At 56.5% G+C, this 14939-nt stretch overlaps 1 protein-coding gene and 1 long non-coding RNA gene across 2 annotated transcripts; one reads left to right on the top strand and one right to left on the bottom strand.

Annotated features, from left to right (window-relative positions):
• Positions 1 to 3560: 3560 nt before the first annotated feature.
• On the top strand, positions 3561 to 8161 carry ZSCAN10 (zinc finger and SCAN domain containing 10). The gene is made up of 5 exons (XM_057487668.1): positions 3561 to 4617; positions 4823 to 5090; positions 5265 to 5329; positions 5495 to 5552; positions 6101 to 8161. Exons 1-5 carry the CDS (start codon positions 4198 to 4200, stop codon positions 7654 to 7656), a joined length of 2367 nt encoding a protein of 788 aa, XP_057343651.1. The 5' UTR covers positions 3561 to 4197; the 3' UTR covers positions 7657 to 8161.
• Positions 6216 to 13309, bottom strand: LOC118929954 (uncharacterized). The gene is made up of 3 exons (XR_008992311.1): positions 13250 to 13309; positions 11239 to 11431; positions 6216 to 6347 (listed from the first exon to the last, which is right to left on the bottom strand). It is a non-coding gene; the product is annotated as an uncharacterized LOC118929954 (long non-coding RNA).
• Between the last annotated feature and the right edge of the window lie 1630 nt (positions 13310 to 14939).

The following is a 14939-nucleotide window of genomic DNA, read 5'->3' as shown; positions in this document are numbered from 1 at the left end:
GAATGAAGCAGCCTGGCTCACAGCGGGCATTTTTATATGGCTGCATTTGTTCCCCCAAAAAGTAGTACAGGCAGACCCCCTCCCCCAAGGGGCACAGGGCCGGTCCTGATTAGGAGGCGGCAGTTCTTACTTGGAGGCGTGGTTAGGCTCATTCGCTGTCCCAGGCTGGAATCTGCCCTCACTGCAGTCTTTACGTCTCTGGCCCCGCCTTCTCCCCAGCCCGCTCCCGGGAGGTTAAGGGTTAACTCTGAGAAGCCCCCTCATTACCTGGATGGGACGAGGGCAGGGCATTTCCTGTTCCACTTTCCCGGAGCCCTTCCCCAGGCTGTCCGAGGCTGACTCTGCTCCTGGGATCCTCAGAGCCCCCAGCGCCTCCACCTCTGGAGTGGGGACCCCAAGTGGTGAGTTTCAGGGGGGCCTGGGGTGCAAGCTGCCTGGACAGATATAAGGGGTTCATAGCAGCTTGGAAAGAGAATGGGGACCCCAGGCCTCAGCGGTGGGTTGGGGGATTAGGAGGTTGAAAGAAAGTCTTGGGAGGCAGTGGATGGGCCGTGCTGGGGAGTTCAGTGCCAGGCCTGTGGCTGTGGGGGCATCACAGGACTTCTGCGAAGCGGCCTTGCTGAACTCACTGGGGAGGGGAAGGGAAGGTCCACGTGCCCCCAGGGGGAATGACCGGCCTCGTGAGCTCAGCCACAAGCAGCTCAGGCCCCTGCCAGCTGTGTCCAGAGGGAAAGGGAGAGTTCCCGGGACGGGCCCCGCACTGGGCGCTCCTGGTGTCTGGGTGGGTCTCCTCGCCGCATTTCCAACCTGCGCCTCCGCACCTCGCTAGGCTCCAGATTGAGCTGGTCGAGTACTGGAGGGCGGCCGGAGAGCCTCCCCTCCCCCCGCCTCCCCCCCACAGATGTGCATATTAACAGAGCTTTTGTCCTGGAGACGAGGGGGAGGGAGAGGCTCTGTAAGGCCCGCTTCCCCTGAATTCCACCTCCTGCAAACCTTTTGGTGGGACATCACCTGGCCGTGCTTGCGTGTGTCTAGACCTGAGGACTGAGATGGGGAAGCCGCTTACTGTTTCTAATTCACACCCTAGTGTTTTGGCTAAGATTAGGCAAACCGCGCTGGGTGGGAGGGAATTGGTTCCTTTTCTGTTTCTGAGCCTTTGCGCGGTCAGGGTCGGTGCTTCACATTACAGCACATCTTGGCTCCGCCTGGTGTGACCCTGAGCAAGTCACCCACCCTCTCATAGCATGGTCTGCACTTGTGAAATGGAGAAATTATAATTTGCAGTGTGGGCTGGAGTGGGATTAAGCCACCCGAAGCAGAGAGCTTGTTCAGATTGGCCCTCAGTACCAGCCGTCCGCTACTACAGGGTCATATGTTAATTATTTTGCTCAAGCTACCAAAACACAGTGAATCAAAAACCCGTTTTCTTGAACATTTATCACAGACCTTTTCTGCACCCGACATTTCTGCATGCATTCCTCAGTAATTACCACTGCGAGGTAGCCATTGTCATCCTTTTGTTATTTCTAGTAACAAACGTTGAGGTCACTTCAAGTGCTGGGTGAAGTTAGGAACAAGTTCCTACTCACAGACCAAGAAGAGAAACACCCTCCGCCGTGGTTGGGGCACAGCATGACCCTGGGCAGGCGCAGGGGTGGCTGCTGTTACGGATTCCCAGAGGAGAGGGGCCAATGGGCAGGAGCCAGTGTACGATCAGATGCCGGAGTGCAGGAGATGCTGGGAGGGGAGGTGCTGGGGGAGGGACAGAGGTGCCGGAAGAGGGGGGGCAGGCTAGAGAGACGGGGGCGGGCCTGCTCAGGTAGTGGGGATGTGGGCCTGGGTCTGTTTTAGCATCACCCCTCCTGAGGTGGAAGGTGCTAGGCGCCAGGCTTAAAACCCAGGTTTCCTCTGTTCTACCACACCCCACTCCCCCGACCTGAAAAGGAGGTTCGGAGAACTTTCAGCCGGGTATAAAGGGGGCTCAACAAACTGCCCAAAGCTCTTTACCTGGCCCCGTGGCTAAGGCTGGGTGACCTACTCGTGCAAATGTCTGTTCCTCTGAGCCTTGGTGTTCTCAGCTGTAAAATGGGTCAGTGATGGGCCTGTTAGCTGTGGTCACTGGTGCGATGGCCCAGTAATAAGGAGCTGCCTATTGGTCACAGCTCTGCCCACCCACCAGGTGTCGCCAGCTGTCCTCCTTTTAGGTGGTGGGAAGGCTTTCTTCCCTTCTGCCTGCCTGGGAGGTCCAAGGGGTCGGGTGGGGGCGCAGGTTTGGAAGAAGCTCGTTTGTAGCCCTGAGGCTGGAGAGCCCGGCGGACAGAGATGCTGGAACTTGGGTTTCCATATTCATAAAGTAACTCCTGCCGGAATTAAAATATAACAATGCCTCAACGCTCTAGACCGAAAGAATAGGCGTGTTCAGAACAGTGTGAGCCTTCTGGGTTGTGCTGAAGGACTAAATTGAGTCCCCTGTGTGTGGGGCTGAACTTGAGGCAGAGCTGCTCCAAAAAGGAAGGGGTAGCCCCTCCAGAACCCTTTGGGGAGGAGGACTAGACTGGGCTGGAAAGGGAGTGGAGGTGGTTGTGGGAACTGTGGAACCAGTGCCCCCTGGTGGCCAGTTAGAAACACTTTTTATTGCTCGTTAGACTCAGGGTTGGGATGGACACCTTCCAGAGGGGTAGACCAAGGAAGAATCCAGAATTTTAAAAAATTTGCAAAGCAAAGGAAATGACTGCGTCTCCTACTCATCACCCAGCTCACTAGGACGCACCCACCAGAGGCCCCTGAAGAGGGCAAGGCCACTCCGGCCTGCCTTGGGGACACATGTTACAAGCCTCTGCCAGTTGTAAGCCCTCGCCTCGCATTGGGGACCCAGCTCGCCTGCTCATCGGGCTTCAGTCTCTGGGGATGGAACCCAGGGAGGTGAGGAGATTAGAACAGCAGATGGGAGCTCAGCCCTGCACCGGTCAGCTTGGTGCCTTCAGCCTTCGCTGCTGAGAGCTGCAAAGTGATGTCAGCATGTCTGGTCAAGGGGAGATCACACGCATGAACTTCTTGCCCAGCCATTTTATCTTTAAAATTCTCAAACTTCCAGGGAGGTTGACAAAGCATCGCGCACCCCTCCCCCATCTTCCAGTTGCTGTAATCTTGCCACATCTGCCTTGTTGACTCATAAATGTGGCTGAGTCCTCACACCCCCTCCACTTCCAAACCCTCCAACACCTTGTAAGAATAAAGACATTTCCTGCATACCACAAAACTGGGAACCCAGCTCAGAAATTAAGTCATCTCCATTATCACCTAGGGGCCATAGTCCGATTTCCCCAACTGACCCCAAAATACCTTTTAGTGCCTTTTTTTTTTTTTTTTTAAACCAAGATCCAGCCAGTCAAGGTACCTGCACTCGGTGGGCTGTTTCCTTAGAGCAGTGCGCCCCCTGCAGGCACATTGGTTTCACCACAGGCGCTGAGAACCTGGCCAGCTGTTCCACCGAATGTCTTGGCTGCGGGGCTTATTGATTTCCTAGAGGGCTCATTTGACTTGTTTTCTTTTTTCTTTTTTTAATATAAATTTGACATGTAACACTAAATTTAAGACATAGCGCTTTACTTTGATACATTTACATATTGTAACATGATTGGGAGGTCCTGATGTTCACCACAGTTAAGTAACAATAGCACAGTATCCCTGTCCGTATTCATCACAGCATGCATTAGGCCTTATTCACTAGTTGTAACAAGTTTGCACACTGCAACACCATCACTCTTACCCCCACCCACCAGCTTGTTCTTAGTCCTTGCTGCCCTTTAAACTGGAAGTTAGTTCTAAAGGTCAGATTGGATTGCAGCAGAACATTTTTTGGCAAGGACCTGTCTTTGGCCATGCCATGTACTCCCTGTGGCATGACATCAAGAGGCAGAGAAAGCCAGTCTGCCCTTAGAGATGCCAGCTTTGATCGCAGGGGTACAGTGATGTGAAGTGTTAAAGGCTGCAGGAGGGAATGGTAGTCCTGAATTCGCAGTCAGCTCTGCCTTCTGGTGTGTTGGTCAGGCTGAGCTCAGCCTGGGGCTGTCCTGCCCCCTGAGCCATTGCCTTGGACCAGTGCCAGAAACAATTCCTCCAGAGGTCACATCTTTAGGCATTTCTTAACACCACAGGTGTGAAGGAGAGGGAGAGACCCGAGAGTGGACCAGCTGCATGAGGCATCCCCCAGGGTCCAGGATGCTTGCAGAACCCATCCCGGCTGCACAGGAGCCCGAGCAGCTTGGAGCAGTCAAACTGGAAGAGGAGGAGGCTGCAGGCCAAGAGGACCCCAGGCGGCCAGAGGCCAGGCCCCGGCCCGAGGTGGCTCACCAACTCTTCAGATGCTTCCAGTATCAGGAGGACATGGGGCCAAGGGCGTCCCTGAGCCGGCTCCGGGAGCTCTGTGCCCACTGGCTGCGGCCAGCTCTGCACACCAAGAAGCAGATCCTGGAGCTGCTGGTGCTGGAGCAGTTCCTGAGCGTGCTGCCCCCTCACCTCCTGGCTCGGCTACAAGGCCAGCAGCTCAGGGACGGCGAGGAGGTTGTCCTACTGCTGGAGGGCGTCCAGAGGGAGTCCACCAGTGTGGGGCCGCTGGTAAGAGGGTGGCAGACAGGTGGGAAGACGGGGGACTTTACCGCCCCACTAACAAGTCCCTGACAGTCCACTTTTCTCCCTCCACCAGTGCTTTGCCCTCCTGAGTCCTTCACGGGCTGACTCTCACTGTCCTCAGGCCCATTTTCCTTGGGAAGTGGTACAACCTGGATTCCCCCCATTGCCTAACATGATGTGTTTTGAACAGGATTTTAGTTTTAATGCTGGCAAGAACTGTGCCCGTGCAGACATCACCTTGGAGCAACAGGGGGGCACTTCCCAGGTCTCCAGCCACAGCCCCAAAAAGGAAGTGCCCTTGGAAGGGCCACCAGCTCTGGAACCATCAAAGGAGCTGCCACCATGCCAGCCAGGGCCCTCCAAGCCTGATGATCCAGGGACCTGGAGACATTCCCCAAGTTCAAAGCAGCCACTAAGCCCTTGTCCCACCAGGACATTCCAGGTCCTGCAAGAGAGTGGTGAGGAGCTGGTGCCCAAGGAGGTGGGAAAAGAACCGGGCAGCCGTCCTAGATGACAGGGATGGGAGAGCCCGGAAGTCCCTCATGAGGCCCTGGCGATGGGTGAGGTGCTGTGTGGCCGGCCCCATGGTAAGGCTGGCTTCTAACAGCTCCTTTCCCCCCCAGTGCTGGCAGCCCCCCAGGGCCCTGTGCTGTGGCTGGAGGAGAACTCCCGAGATCAGGAGCTGGCTGCTGTGCTGGTGAGCTGGGCTCCGGGGCGTTCTCGTGCCTGGGTGTCCTCTGTCTCTGCTCTTGTACAAACCCGTGTCTGCCTTCATTTAAGACCTGAAAGCTCTTTGTCCCCCTCAGGTCCCAGAGCCCTATTCCTTACTCACCGAGAGTCTCTGCACCCCGCTCTATTATAGGAGTCCCTGACCTTTGAAGATGTCCCAGTGAAGAAGGCTTGGCCTGTGCCCCCTCTAGGTAAGAGGCCATTCCTGAGCTCATCAGCACTGCAGGCTCTTTGTGCATCAGGAATGGTCCCTGAAGCTCCAGACTCTACCTTACCCTTTGGCCTCTTTGGCTGAAAATGGGCTAATTTCATGAGGTCATACCTGTTTATCTACATTATGTATGTATGTGTGCACACACACAGACACATACATACATAGATCTTAAAGGCCTGTTGTGTCTGGTCTAACCAACCCAGCTGACTGGTGTTCAACTATGTGGTGGTGGGAGTGCTTGATGATGGGGTGGGGTTTCCATTTGGGGGAATGACAGGCTTCTGGCCCAAGACAGTGGTGATGGTTGCACAACATTGTGAACATACCCAATGGCCCTGCATTGTACACTTTAAAACATTGCAGTGGCAAGTTGGATGTCATTTCTTTTTTTACCCTCACTCCCTGCCCACCCACCAGCTTTGCAGGATCCGAAGTCTCTTTCCCACTTGCAGGTAATGAAGTTCTGGCTGTTCTTAGGAGGCCCTTGGAATAGGCCTAACTGCCCGTTTTCTGCTACTTTCCCAGGATTTGGAAGCAGAACCCCTGAGGAGGAGGTTAAAGAAGAAGAGCCCAAAGGGGTTGCCTGGCCCGTTGTGATCTCAGCACAGTCTGGAGTCCATAGTCCCGGCGTGGCAGGAGAGCCCCAGGGGCAGTCGCTGGGGTGCAGCCCTGAGGTGGATGCCTCCGGTCGTGAAGGCGACGGCAGGAGTGACGTTCCACAGGTCAAAGTGGCCGGGGGGACCCCCCAGCCGGAGCCGCAGATGGAGTTCATCTGCACAGAGTGCGGGGTGAGCTTCCGGCAGCTGGCCCGCCTGGAGGCGCACCAGCTCCGCTCCCACCCAGGCACGCGCTCCTTCTCGTGCGAGCGCTGCGGCAAGAGCTTTGGCCGCAGCTCCATCCTCAAGCTGCATATGCGCACGCACACAGACGAGCGACCGCACGCCTGCCACGTCTGCGGCCACCGCTTCCGCCAGAGCTCGCACCTGTGCAAGCACCTGCAGACGCACTCCGCCAAGCCCGCCTTCCTGTGCGCTGAGTGCGGCCAGGGCTTCCAGCACCGGGCCAAGCTCCTGCAGCACCTGCTGGCGCACGCCAAGACCGAGGGCACCAAGACCGAGGACAGCAAGACAGAGGCAAGTGAGCTGGCCGTCGTCCTGTGCTCCCACTGCGGCCAAACCTTCAAGCGACGCTCCAGCCTCAAGCGCCATCTGCGGATCCACGCCAAGGACAAGGGCCACCAGTGCTCCGAGTGCTTGGGCAGCCTGCGCCCAGGCCCCGAGAGCAGGCCCTACGTGTGCGGCGACTGCGGCAAGGCCTTCCGGCGTAGCGAGCACCTGGGGGCCCACCAGCGCGTGCACACAGGCGAGCGGCCCTTCTCCTGCCAGGTCTGCGGCCGCAGCTTCAGCCAGAGCTCCCAGCTGGTCTGCCACCAGCGCGTGCACACGGGCGAGAAGCCCTACAGCTGCACGCACTGCGGGAAGCGCTTCGTTCGTCGGGCGGGCCTCGCCCGCCACCTGCTCACCCATGGCGGCCCGAGGCCCCACCACTGCACCCAGTGCGGCAAGAGCTTCAGCCAGACACAGGACCTCACCCGCCACCAGCGCAGCCACACCGGCGAGAAGCCCTGCCGCTGCAGCGAGTGTGGCGAGGGCTTCAGCCAGAGCGCCCACCTGGCGCGCCACCAGCGCATCCACACCGGGGAGAAGCCCCACGCCTGCGACACCTGTGGCCACCGCTTCCGCAATAGCTCCAACCTGTCCCGCCACCGCCGCAGCCACACAGGCGAGCGACCCTATAGCTGTAAAACCTGCGGCCGGAGCTTCCGGCGCAATGCGCACCTGCAGCGGCACCTGGCCACCCACGGGGAGACTGGGAACCAGGCCGTGTCCGGGCAGGCCGAGCCCCCCCAGGAGTGCCGGGAGTGCGGGAAGAGCTTCAGCCGCAGCTGCAACCTGCTGCGGCACATGCTGGTCCACACGGGCGCCAGGCCCTACTCATGCCCGCAGTGCGGTCGCAGCTTCAGCCGCAACTCGCACCTGCTGCGCCACCTGAGAACCCACGCCAGGGAGACCCTGTACTAGCTTCGCGCGCACGCGCCTGCCCTGTGCATCTCCCCCGCGGCCCTTGACCCCGTCCCCTGACCCCACCCAACCTCCCTCTGGCTCCAGCAGCCCTGCTGTTAGCTCTGCCCCGCCCCAGAGGCATCTCCTCCTGGCCGTGGGAATGTATTTCAAAATGTCCAAGGTAAAACAGCCTTCTTGAAAGTGGTCCCCCTTTATTTTTTTGAGTTCACCAAAATGCCACTTGTTAACTCCCCCTCCACTGTGTCACAGGACGCCCTTCTTCCCATCCCAGCACCTTCAATAGGCTAGAGCAGGCCTGGGGGAGTGTCCCCATCCCAAAAAGGCCCAGACTTGGGGCGTGACAGGGTTGTCATCTCAGAGCCTGCTATGGGTAAGGCCGAGGAATCTCACCCTGCAATTTTTTATTCAGGAGTCTACCCCTGATCTGGGCCGTCCAATACAATATCCTCTAGCTGTAGGTAGCTTTTTAAATGTACATGAATTAAAATGGAATTAAAGTCAAAACCCCAGATTCTGATTATGTGAAACCTCTCGGTTTGGAATATTGATAACTAACGACAATTGAAAATGTCAGCCGCTGAAATGACACCCGCCTGCAGCCTCCCTCCCGACTGTCAGCTGGGGAGTCCTGAGCGCCACAGCCCTCAGAACTTCAGGCGAACGTGGCGTACTGCCCCACCCTCCTCCAGCAGGCAGTCTTGGCTGGCCGCCTGCTCCGGTGGACAGATTTATTTAAATCATGTGACTTAAAAGAAGTTAACTTATCAACTGAGGATTAAGGGGCTCAGGAGATCCAACCCCATGTCTGGGGAAAGTAGAGGAGGTTCTGGGTGGGAAGGCTCTGAGCCTGGGGGAGGTCCAGCCCTTTTGGGATTGGAAGACAGGTACAGAGAGTCACCAGATGCCACAGAACAAATTAGACTCAGGGAAGAAAACTTACCAGAGGAAAGATCACCTAAGAGATTGAGTGTGAGGAGCTGGGAGAACCTACAGCATTTAAAGGCTGTATTATTTCGTGAGCACCTCCTGTGTACTCAGGGATGTGCCAAGTTATTGAGAGCAATAAAAGGAAGAGGCAGCCTTGAAAGAATAGGGGGAAAGGCATGCCAGGCAGAGGGAACAGCATGTTCAAAGGCACTGAGATGACAGGAGCTTGGAAGTTAGCTGGAGAATATTCCCTGGTGTGGAGACATCTGTGGGGGCCCTGATGATGCAGACAGGGCCTTGGAAGCCAGGGTAATGGTTTGGAAGCTTATTAATGGAAAACTGGGAGGATTTGAGATGGAGTTACTTAACTTTTAATGAATCATCTTTCCCTTGGCTGCTGGATGGATATAGTTTGAAAGGGGCAAGATTGGGGAGACCAGCGAGGTGGATGTTAAACAGTTGTCCAGGCTTGAGTTGATGGTGACCCCAAGGGTGCAGTGGGGTCACAAAAGCCACTGCTGACTCCACCACAGGATGGAGGGAGACAGCTGGAGGTCTGACATGGCCACTTGCGAAATGCAGGGCACAGCCTGAAAGAACGTGGATGCTGAGTGGGAGGTGAGGCATGGATAGGGCCAAAGAGAAACGAAGGCTGCGTCAGGACCTGGCAGGCGGCGGCCCCTCAAGCCAGGAACTCAGGCCCGAGGTGGGCCTTTCGGGGTAAAAGGCTGGCGGAGGGGTCGCCTCCAGGAGGGTGTCTCCCTGAGGCCGCCTGGCTGTCACTCTTCTCTGCAATAGGAGCTCCCACACTGGGCTGCTTCCTCCTTTGGGAGGGAAGGGGCAGGGCTGGGAGGAGGAGGCCCCTCTCCCCAGCCCCTTTCCTCTGGGGCAGGAGTTGAGAGCAAGCAGTGCCCCTTAGGATGGTCGGGGCCGTGGTCCTACCGTTGCCTCCTACCGGACCCAGCTGGCCCTAGTGGGATGGGCTTTCTAAGAATCAAGAGTTTGTTCCTTTGATCCAGAAATGTCTAAAGAAGTGCAGACAAGGGAGTGAGATGCCGACCCACGGAAATGAGGAAATGTCCCCAGTCCTTGAGGCCTCCCGGCTCTCACCCCCTCTCCACATGCCCGTCACAATCCCTTGTCCTCCCCAGACAGCAGGCCTGCCCTGCAGTACAGATCTGGGAGCTTTCCCTCTGCTTGTGGGTTCCCGCCTCCCCCTGCCCCGCCCCCGGCAGGCCCGGGCCCACCCAGCCCTCCTCTCCGCTTGCTCAGCCCAGCTGCACAAACTGGTCTGCGCCTCTGCAGGAGGCAGGAAGCCAGAGGGCAGGACAGGGTGGAGCTTGTGTGTGCTGGGGGTAGGATTTGGCTTCAGATATGCTGAGCAGGGCCTTGCTCTGCACCCACCCCCCGCCACCGGAAATCTCGGCACCTGCAAACCTAGGGGCCCCAGGCTGGAGATCTGCCTCTTCCACCTCCCTACTGGGCCTTCAGTCCTGGCCAAGATAGGGGTGCACCGTCCCTGCCTGCTCTGCCCAGCTCCAGGCCTCCAAGCTCCAGAGAACGACCAAGGAGGTTCAGAGGGCCCAGTGCAGCTCAAATGATGAAGGCCAGAAAGGGAAGTCAGAAGAAGAAAAGAAAGGGCCAAAGCCACCCAGGCCTGGCTCCCTGCCACCCAGGAAGAAGCATTTATTGAGCACCAACTGTGTACCAGGCCTCAGCAAATCCATAACCACTTGTGACCAGTGTCCCATTTGCAGATTAGAAAGATCAGGTGGCTTGTCCCTGCTCCCCCAGAGCTTGACTCCACCTGACACACAGCCCCTGTAACCACAGGGCACCCTACCTGGCACTCAGTTCAGTCAGCCTCTCTTAAGAAACCACAGCCGTGGCCATAGGTCAGACTGGAAAAGGAACCCAGGCAGGGAGGACTTGGCGAGACCTGGATGATACCCCCAAACAGCTGTGCCACTGAGGAACAGAAACTTCAGTGCACAGCAGACGGCCTCCAGCAAACTGTGCAAGGCCTGCAAGCCAGCAGCCAGGCCAGGGCATCCCACCACCTCTGCAGCAGCCTCTGAAATAACCTCAGGACCCAATCCCAAAAGGTGTCCCCGGCTCTCGTGCTGCCAACCCCTCAGATTCCTGGGCACCAGTGCTCTGGACTCTGTGACAAATTTCCTGCTTCATTTTATCAAGTAAGGGAATGGATTCCTACACAGATGGGGCGTGCAGCCCCAGGTCCTGACCCTGGCCAGGTCTCCAAGCCCTCGTGAGAGTCTGGGAGACAGACACCCACACATGGAAACTGCCCGTGCTCTTGCCAACAGCTCTACGCACACAAGGGCTTTTCCCAGAGGCTCAGCCCCTCAGTTCCCCTCTGTGCCAGAAACCACAGGGGCTGATGTTCGCTGATTGGCGTCTGAGCTCAGCACCAGGCTCCCAGGCTCACCACGTGCAGAACTGAGGGCAGGGCTCTGGTGACTGTGTGCTGGGTGGGGAGGCCTGTGGCTAGAAGGCTGCCACCTCCAGAGCTCCCTGGGGTGCCCCCCACTCCCTGCTCCAGCGGGCTGTGTGCACGCACAGGGGTACCAAAATCCAGGGAGAAGCAGGAGGGGAAGCCAGGCGGGCTGAGCCAGGCCAGCTGAGACTCACCAGGTCATTCTGACAATCACCATGCAGGTGGTCCGGCAAGGTCCTGCTGATGCTCTCCTGAGGAAAGGCGGGTCAGGGCTCCAGACCCACTCCTGCTGCTGCAGTCTGAGTCCCTGCTGGGGCCCCCATGGGTCCCAGGTGAGTCACAGGGGAGCCAGGAGCGCAGACTCAACAACCTGGCCACGTGGAGCTCCTGGAGACAAGTTTTGGAGGAGGGGCAAGACCAAAACTCACCTTGAGCTTTGCCTGGGCTGCCTCCCCCTGGGGGCGGAAATCCTGAGTTTGCATCCCACCTCTCAGTCTCAGCCTTCTCCCCGAGCCCAGCCTGCTCTCAGCTCACCCCTCCCCACGACTGGGTCCGGCCAGGTGCCTGGGGGCCTGGGGTCTGGCATCCCTGCTCTGTCATCATGTGCCCTATATGGCTCCTCCCCCACCTCCCTGGGCCTCCGTCCCCCAGCCCGTGCTCTCACCCAGGTGAGAGCTGGGAGGTGAGTGGGCTGCAAGGATTGGACCAGGGTAAGGAGTGAGCCCTCCTGAGGTGGTACCTTCATCATGACCTGCAGCGTGAAACCACCTCGCCTGACCCAAACTGTGCAAAGCACAGGGGTGGGCGCACAGACCCATCCGTTCTTTTTTTTGTAGACCTCGTAGTTTATCCAACAAGTCATCTACCAGCCTTGCTGTGAAGAGAGGGCAGAGCTGGGGCACGGCGGCCTGACATCCTCCCTCCGGGGCCCCAGGTGAGCGGGAACCCCCTCAGCCCACACTACAGAGCCCAGGCCCCACTCAGCCTCCCCAGCCCTATATGGGGAGCACTCAGGCCTATGTGACACGCACACACACACACACACACACAGTGTGCAGGGTCAACTTTGTTCCCATATTCCTGACTCTCTGTAGCCCTGGGCCGCGTCCTTTCCCCTCTGAGGCGGTGACAGATGCAGCGGAGCCTGCAGAAGCTGCTCCTCCCAAGTGCTGACCCTGAAGCCCACGCTCACCCCCCGATATGAGGCTTGCCCAGCAGAAGGGGCGCCATAGACTCCCTCCCAGGTCTCAGCCTCACTGGCGCTGCGCATGTGGCTCCTGGATCACTGGGCAGTCAGGGGCACTCCCAGGGTATGCAGGGCCCCGGGCAAATATGTTGCAGGGCACTTGTCTACGCACTTGGAGTTGGCGATGGTACATGCTGTCAGCCCAATGTCACAAAAATTAGGACAAAAGAAATACCGGCCAGGCCTTGGGAAGCAGCTGCTCAGCAGGTCACCCTCCTGAACCTGGCCTGACGGCTGAGCCCTGAACCATTCCACAGCCCTATCACCATACATCCCAGAGTGCCCTGGGGCTGGGGTGGGAAAAATGGGAAGGTGGGGAGGCCGGGGGGTACCCCAAAAGGGAGGAAAAGACATTGAGGTCAGTGCCAAGTCCCGGGCTGCCAGTTAGGAGCCTCAGAGGACTTTTCAAACTTTCCAGGAAAGCGTCGCCCACCCCCACCTGTCGGGTCTCCAGAGTATAAATAATGGGTCTCCTCAGACTGGTGTTTCTTCTGACCCTCCAGACCCACCATCCCCAGCTCCCCCCACAAACAAGTCAGGTCTAATTCCTAAAGGGACACCATGTCCCTAAAGCCTTTTGTGGGACCCCAGTACACACACCTCTCCTCACACACACACACTCAAAAGCACACACACAGAGAGAGCTGCCCCCACCCCCATAATTTGCCTCCCAGACAGGAATTCTAGCCCCACTACCAGGCCCTGTTTTATCAAGTGAAGAGCTCAGATCAATATGAAACCATGGGGCTATTTGTCAATAATTATTCAGAACAAATAATTATTTCAGGATGGCGACAGCAGAGTATTGGACCAACCAAGCTCAGGGCCATTATGAGACTGGGCCCTGGTGACAGGGAGAATGGAACAGGGCCAGGTACATGCAGAGGGATTGGGAGGCAGGGGGAGAGCGCTGGTGGGACAGGGGGACATGCAGCAGGGAAATGGGACCCCTCACTCACTGTCACTCTGTCTGACAGCAATGAGCTCATGGCTGCTCAGGGTTCCTCGGGGTGCAGCCTGGTGGGAGGCACAGGTGTGAGGACAGATGTTCCGATGCAGCTTGCCCACCACCCGCAAGTCCCTTTGGCCACAGCTCCCTCCACGGAGCCACTCACCTTCTCTCAGATCCTCCCAGCACTGAGCCCTAGCTGGGGTTACTGCTGTGGCAGCGCGGGGAGACCAGCCCATTTAAAGGAGAGGAGGAAGGGGAGGGGAGAGTAGGGCCTGCCCTGGAGCCCAACGCAGGGCTCACACTGTGTGTGTGTGTGTCTGACAGACACAGGGACAGAGAGGAACAAAATGTAAGGCACATTTCCTTGGTGAAATCTCAGTTGGGTTAGCTAGAGCCCAGCTAGTGTCTCCCTGCCCCCCTTAGGAGCCCCCTCAATTGTCTGAAACCCCCTTTACACACCTGGGGGTCCAGATCCTTCCCTGAGCCCTGCTTAATTTCAGGGTAGGAGAGGGAAGGGAGCTGCCCCTGCTTCAGCGGCAAGTAATGCATCTGGGCTTCATTTCCAGAGCCTGGCTCCCTGAGCCACGCGGCCCTGGGCCCTCCGGCACTGTCTCCCAAAGGCCACTGTCTGAAGCCGTTTTGTGTTTCATGCAGACTGTACCATTTTCTTCATAGCTTTGCTGAGATACAACTCATGTGCAGTATAATTCACCCATTAAAGTGCACAATGCAGTACGCAGAACTGTTCACCCATTAGCACAGTTTCAGATCATTTTAATCACCTCAAAAAGAAATTCCATACCCCTTAGCTAGCAACCCCCCGTGCCCACAGTGCCACCCCCACCAGGCCCAGACTTTCACTCTCAGTCTCTATGGATTCTCCTGCTGTACATTTCACATAAAGGCTCACATGTGACCTTTTGTGTCTGGCTTCTTGCCCTCAGCACTTCAGCATAGTTTCCAATTCACCCACGTGGTAGCATGTCCCAGGGCTTCATCCCTTTCTGTGGCTGAATAATATGTCACTGTGTGGCTAGACCACATGTTGTTTATCCATTCTTCTACTGATGGACATTTGGGTTGTTTCCACCTTTTGGCTACTATGAATAATGCTGCTGTCAACATCCATGTGCAACTTTTGTGTGGATGTGTTTTCTTTCATTTCTCTTGGGTATATACCTAAGAGTGGAATGGCTGGGTCATATCATATCATAACTATATTTTCAACTTTTGAGGAAATGCCCAACTATTTTCCAAAGCAACTGCACCATTTTATACCCCAGCAGCACGTGTAAAAGTTCCAGTTTCTCCTCATTGACACTGTTACTTACACCTTTTTGATGCTAGCCATTCTAGTGGATGTGAAACAGTTTCCCATTGTGGTTTTCATTTGCACTTTCCTGTGACTAATGGTGGGGGGCATCTTTTTATGTGCTTATAGGCCATTTGTTTATCTTTCTTGGAGAACTGTGTCCTCTGATCTTTTGCCCATTTTTAAATCAGGTTATTTGCTATTTTATTATTAAGTTACATGGGTACTTTTTATATTCTGGATACAAGTCACTCAACAAATGTATCATCTGCAAATACTTTCTTCCATTCTGTGGGCTGACTTTTCACTTTTTTGATGGTGTCCTTTGAAGCACCAAAGTTTACATTTTTGATGATGGGCCTGTAACCATTTTTCAAACAAAATT

Source organism: Manis pentadactyla, chromosome 10 (genome assembly GCF_030020395.1).
Source record: "Manis pentadactyla isolate mManPen7 chromosome 10, mManPen7.hap1, whole genome shotgun sequence".
NCBI lineage: Eukaryota > Metazoa > Chordata > Mammalia > Pholidota > Manidae > Manis > Manis pentadactyla.
This window is presented reverse-complemented; position numbering and strand designations above follow the sequence as displayed.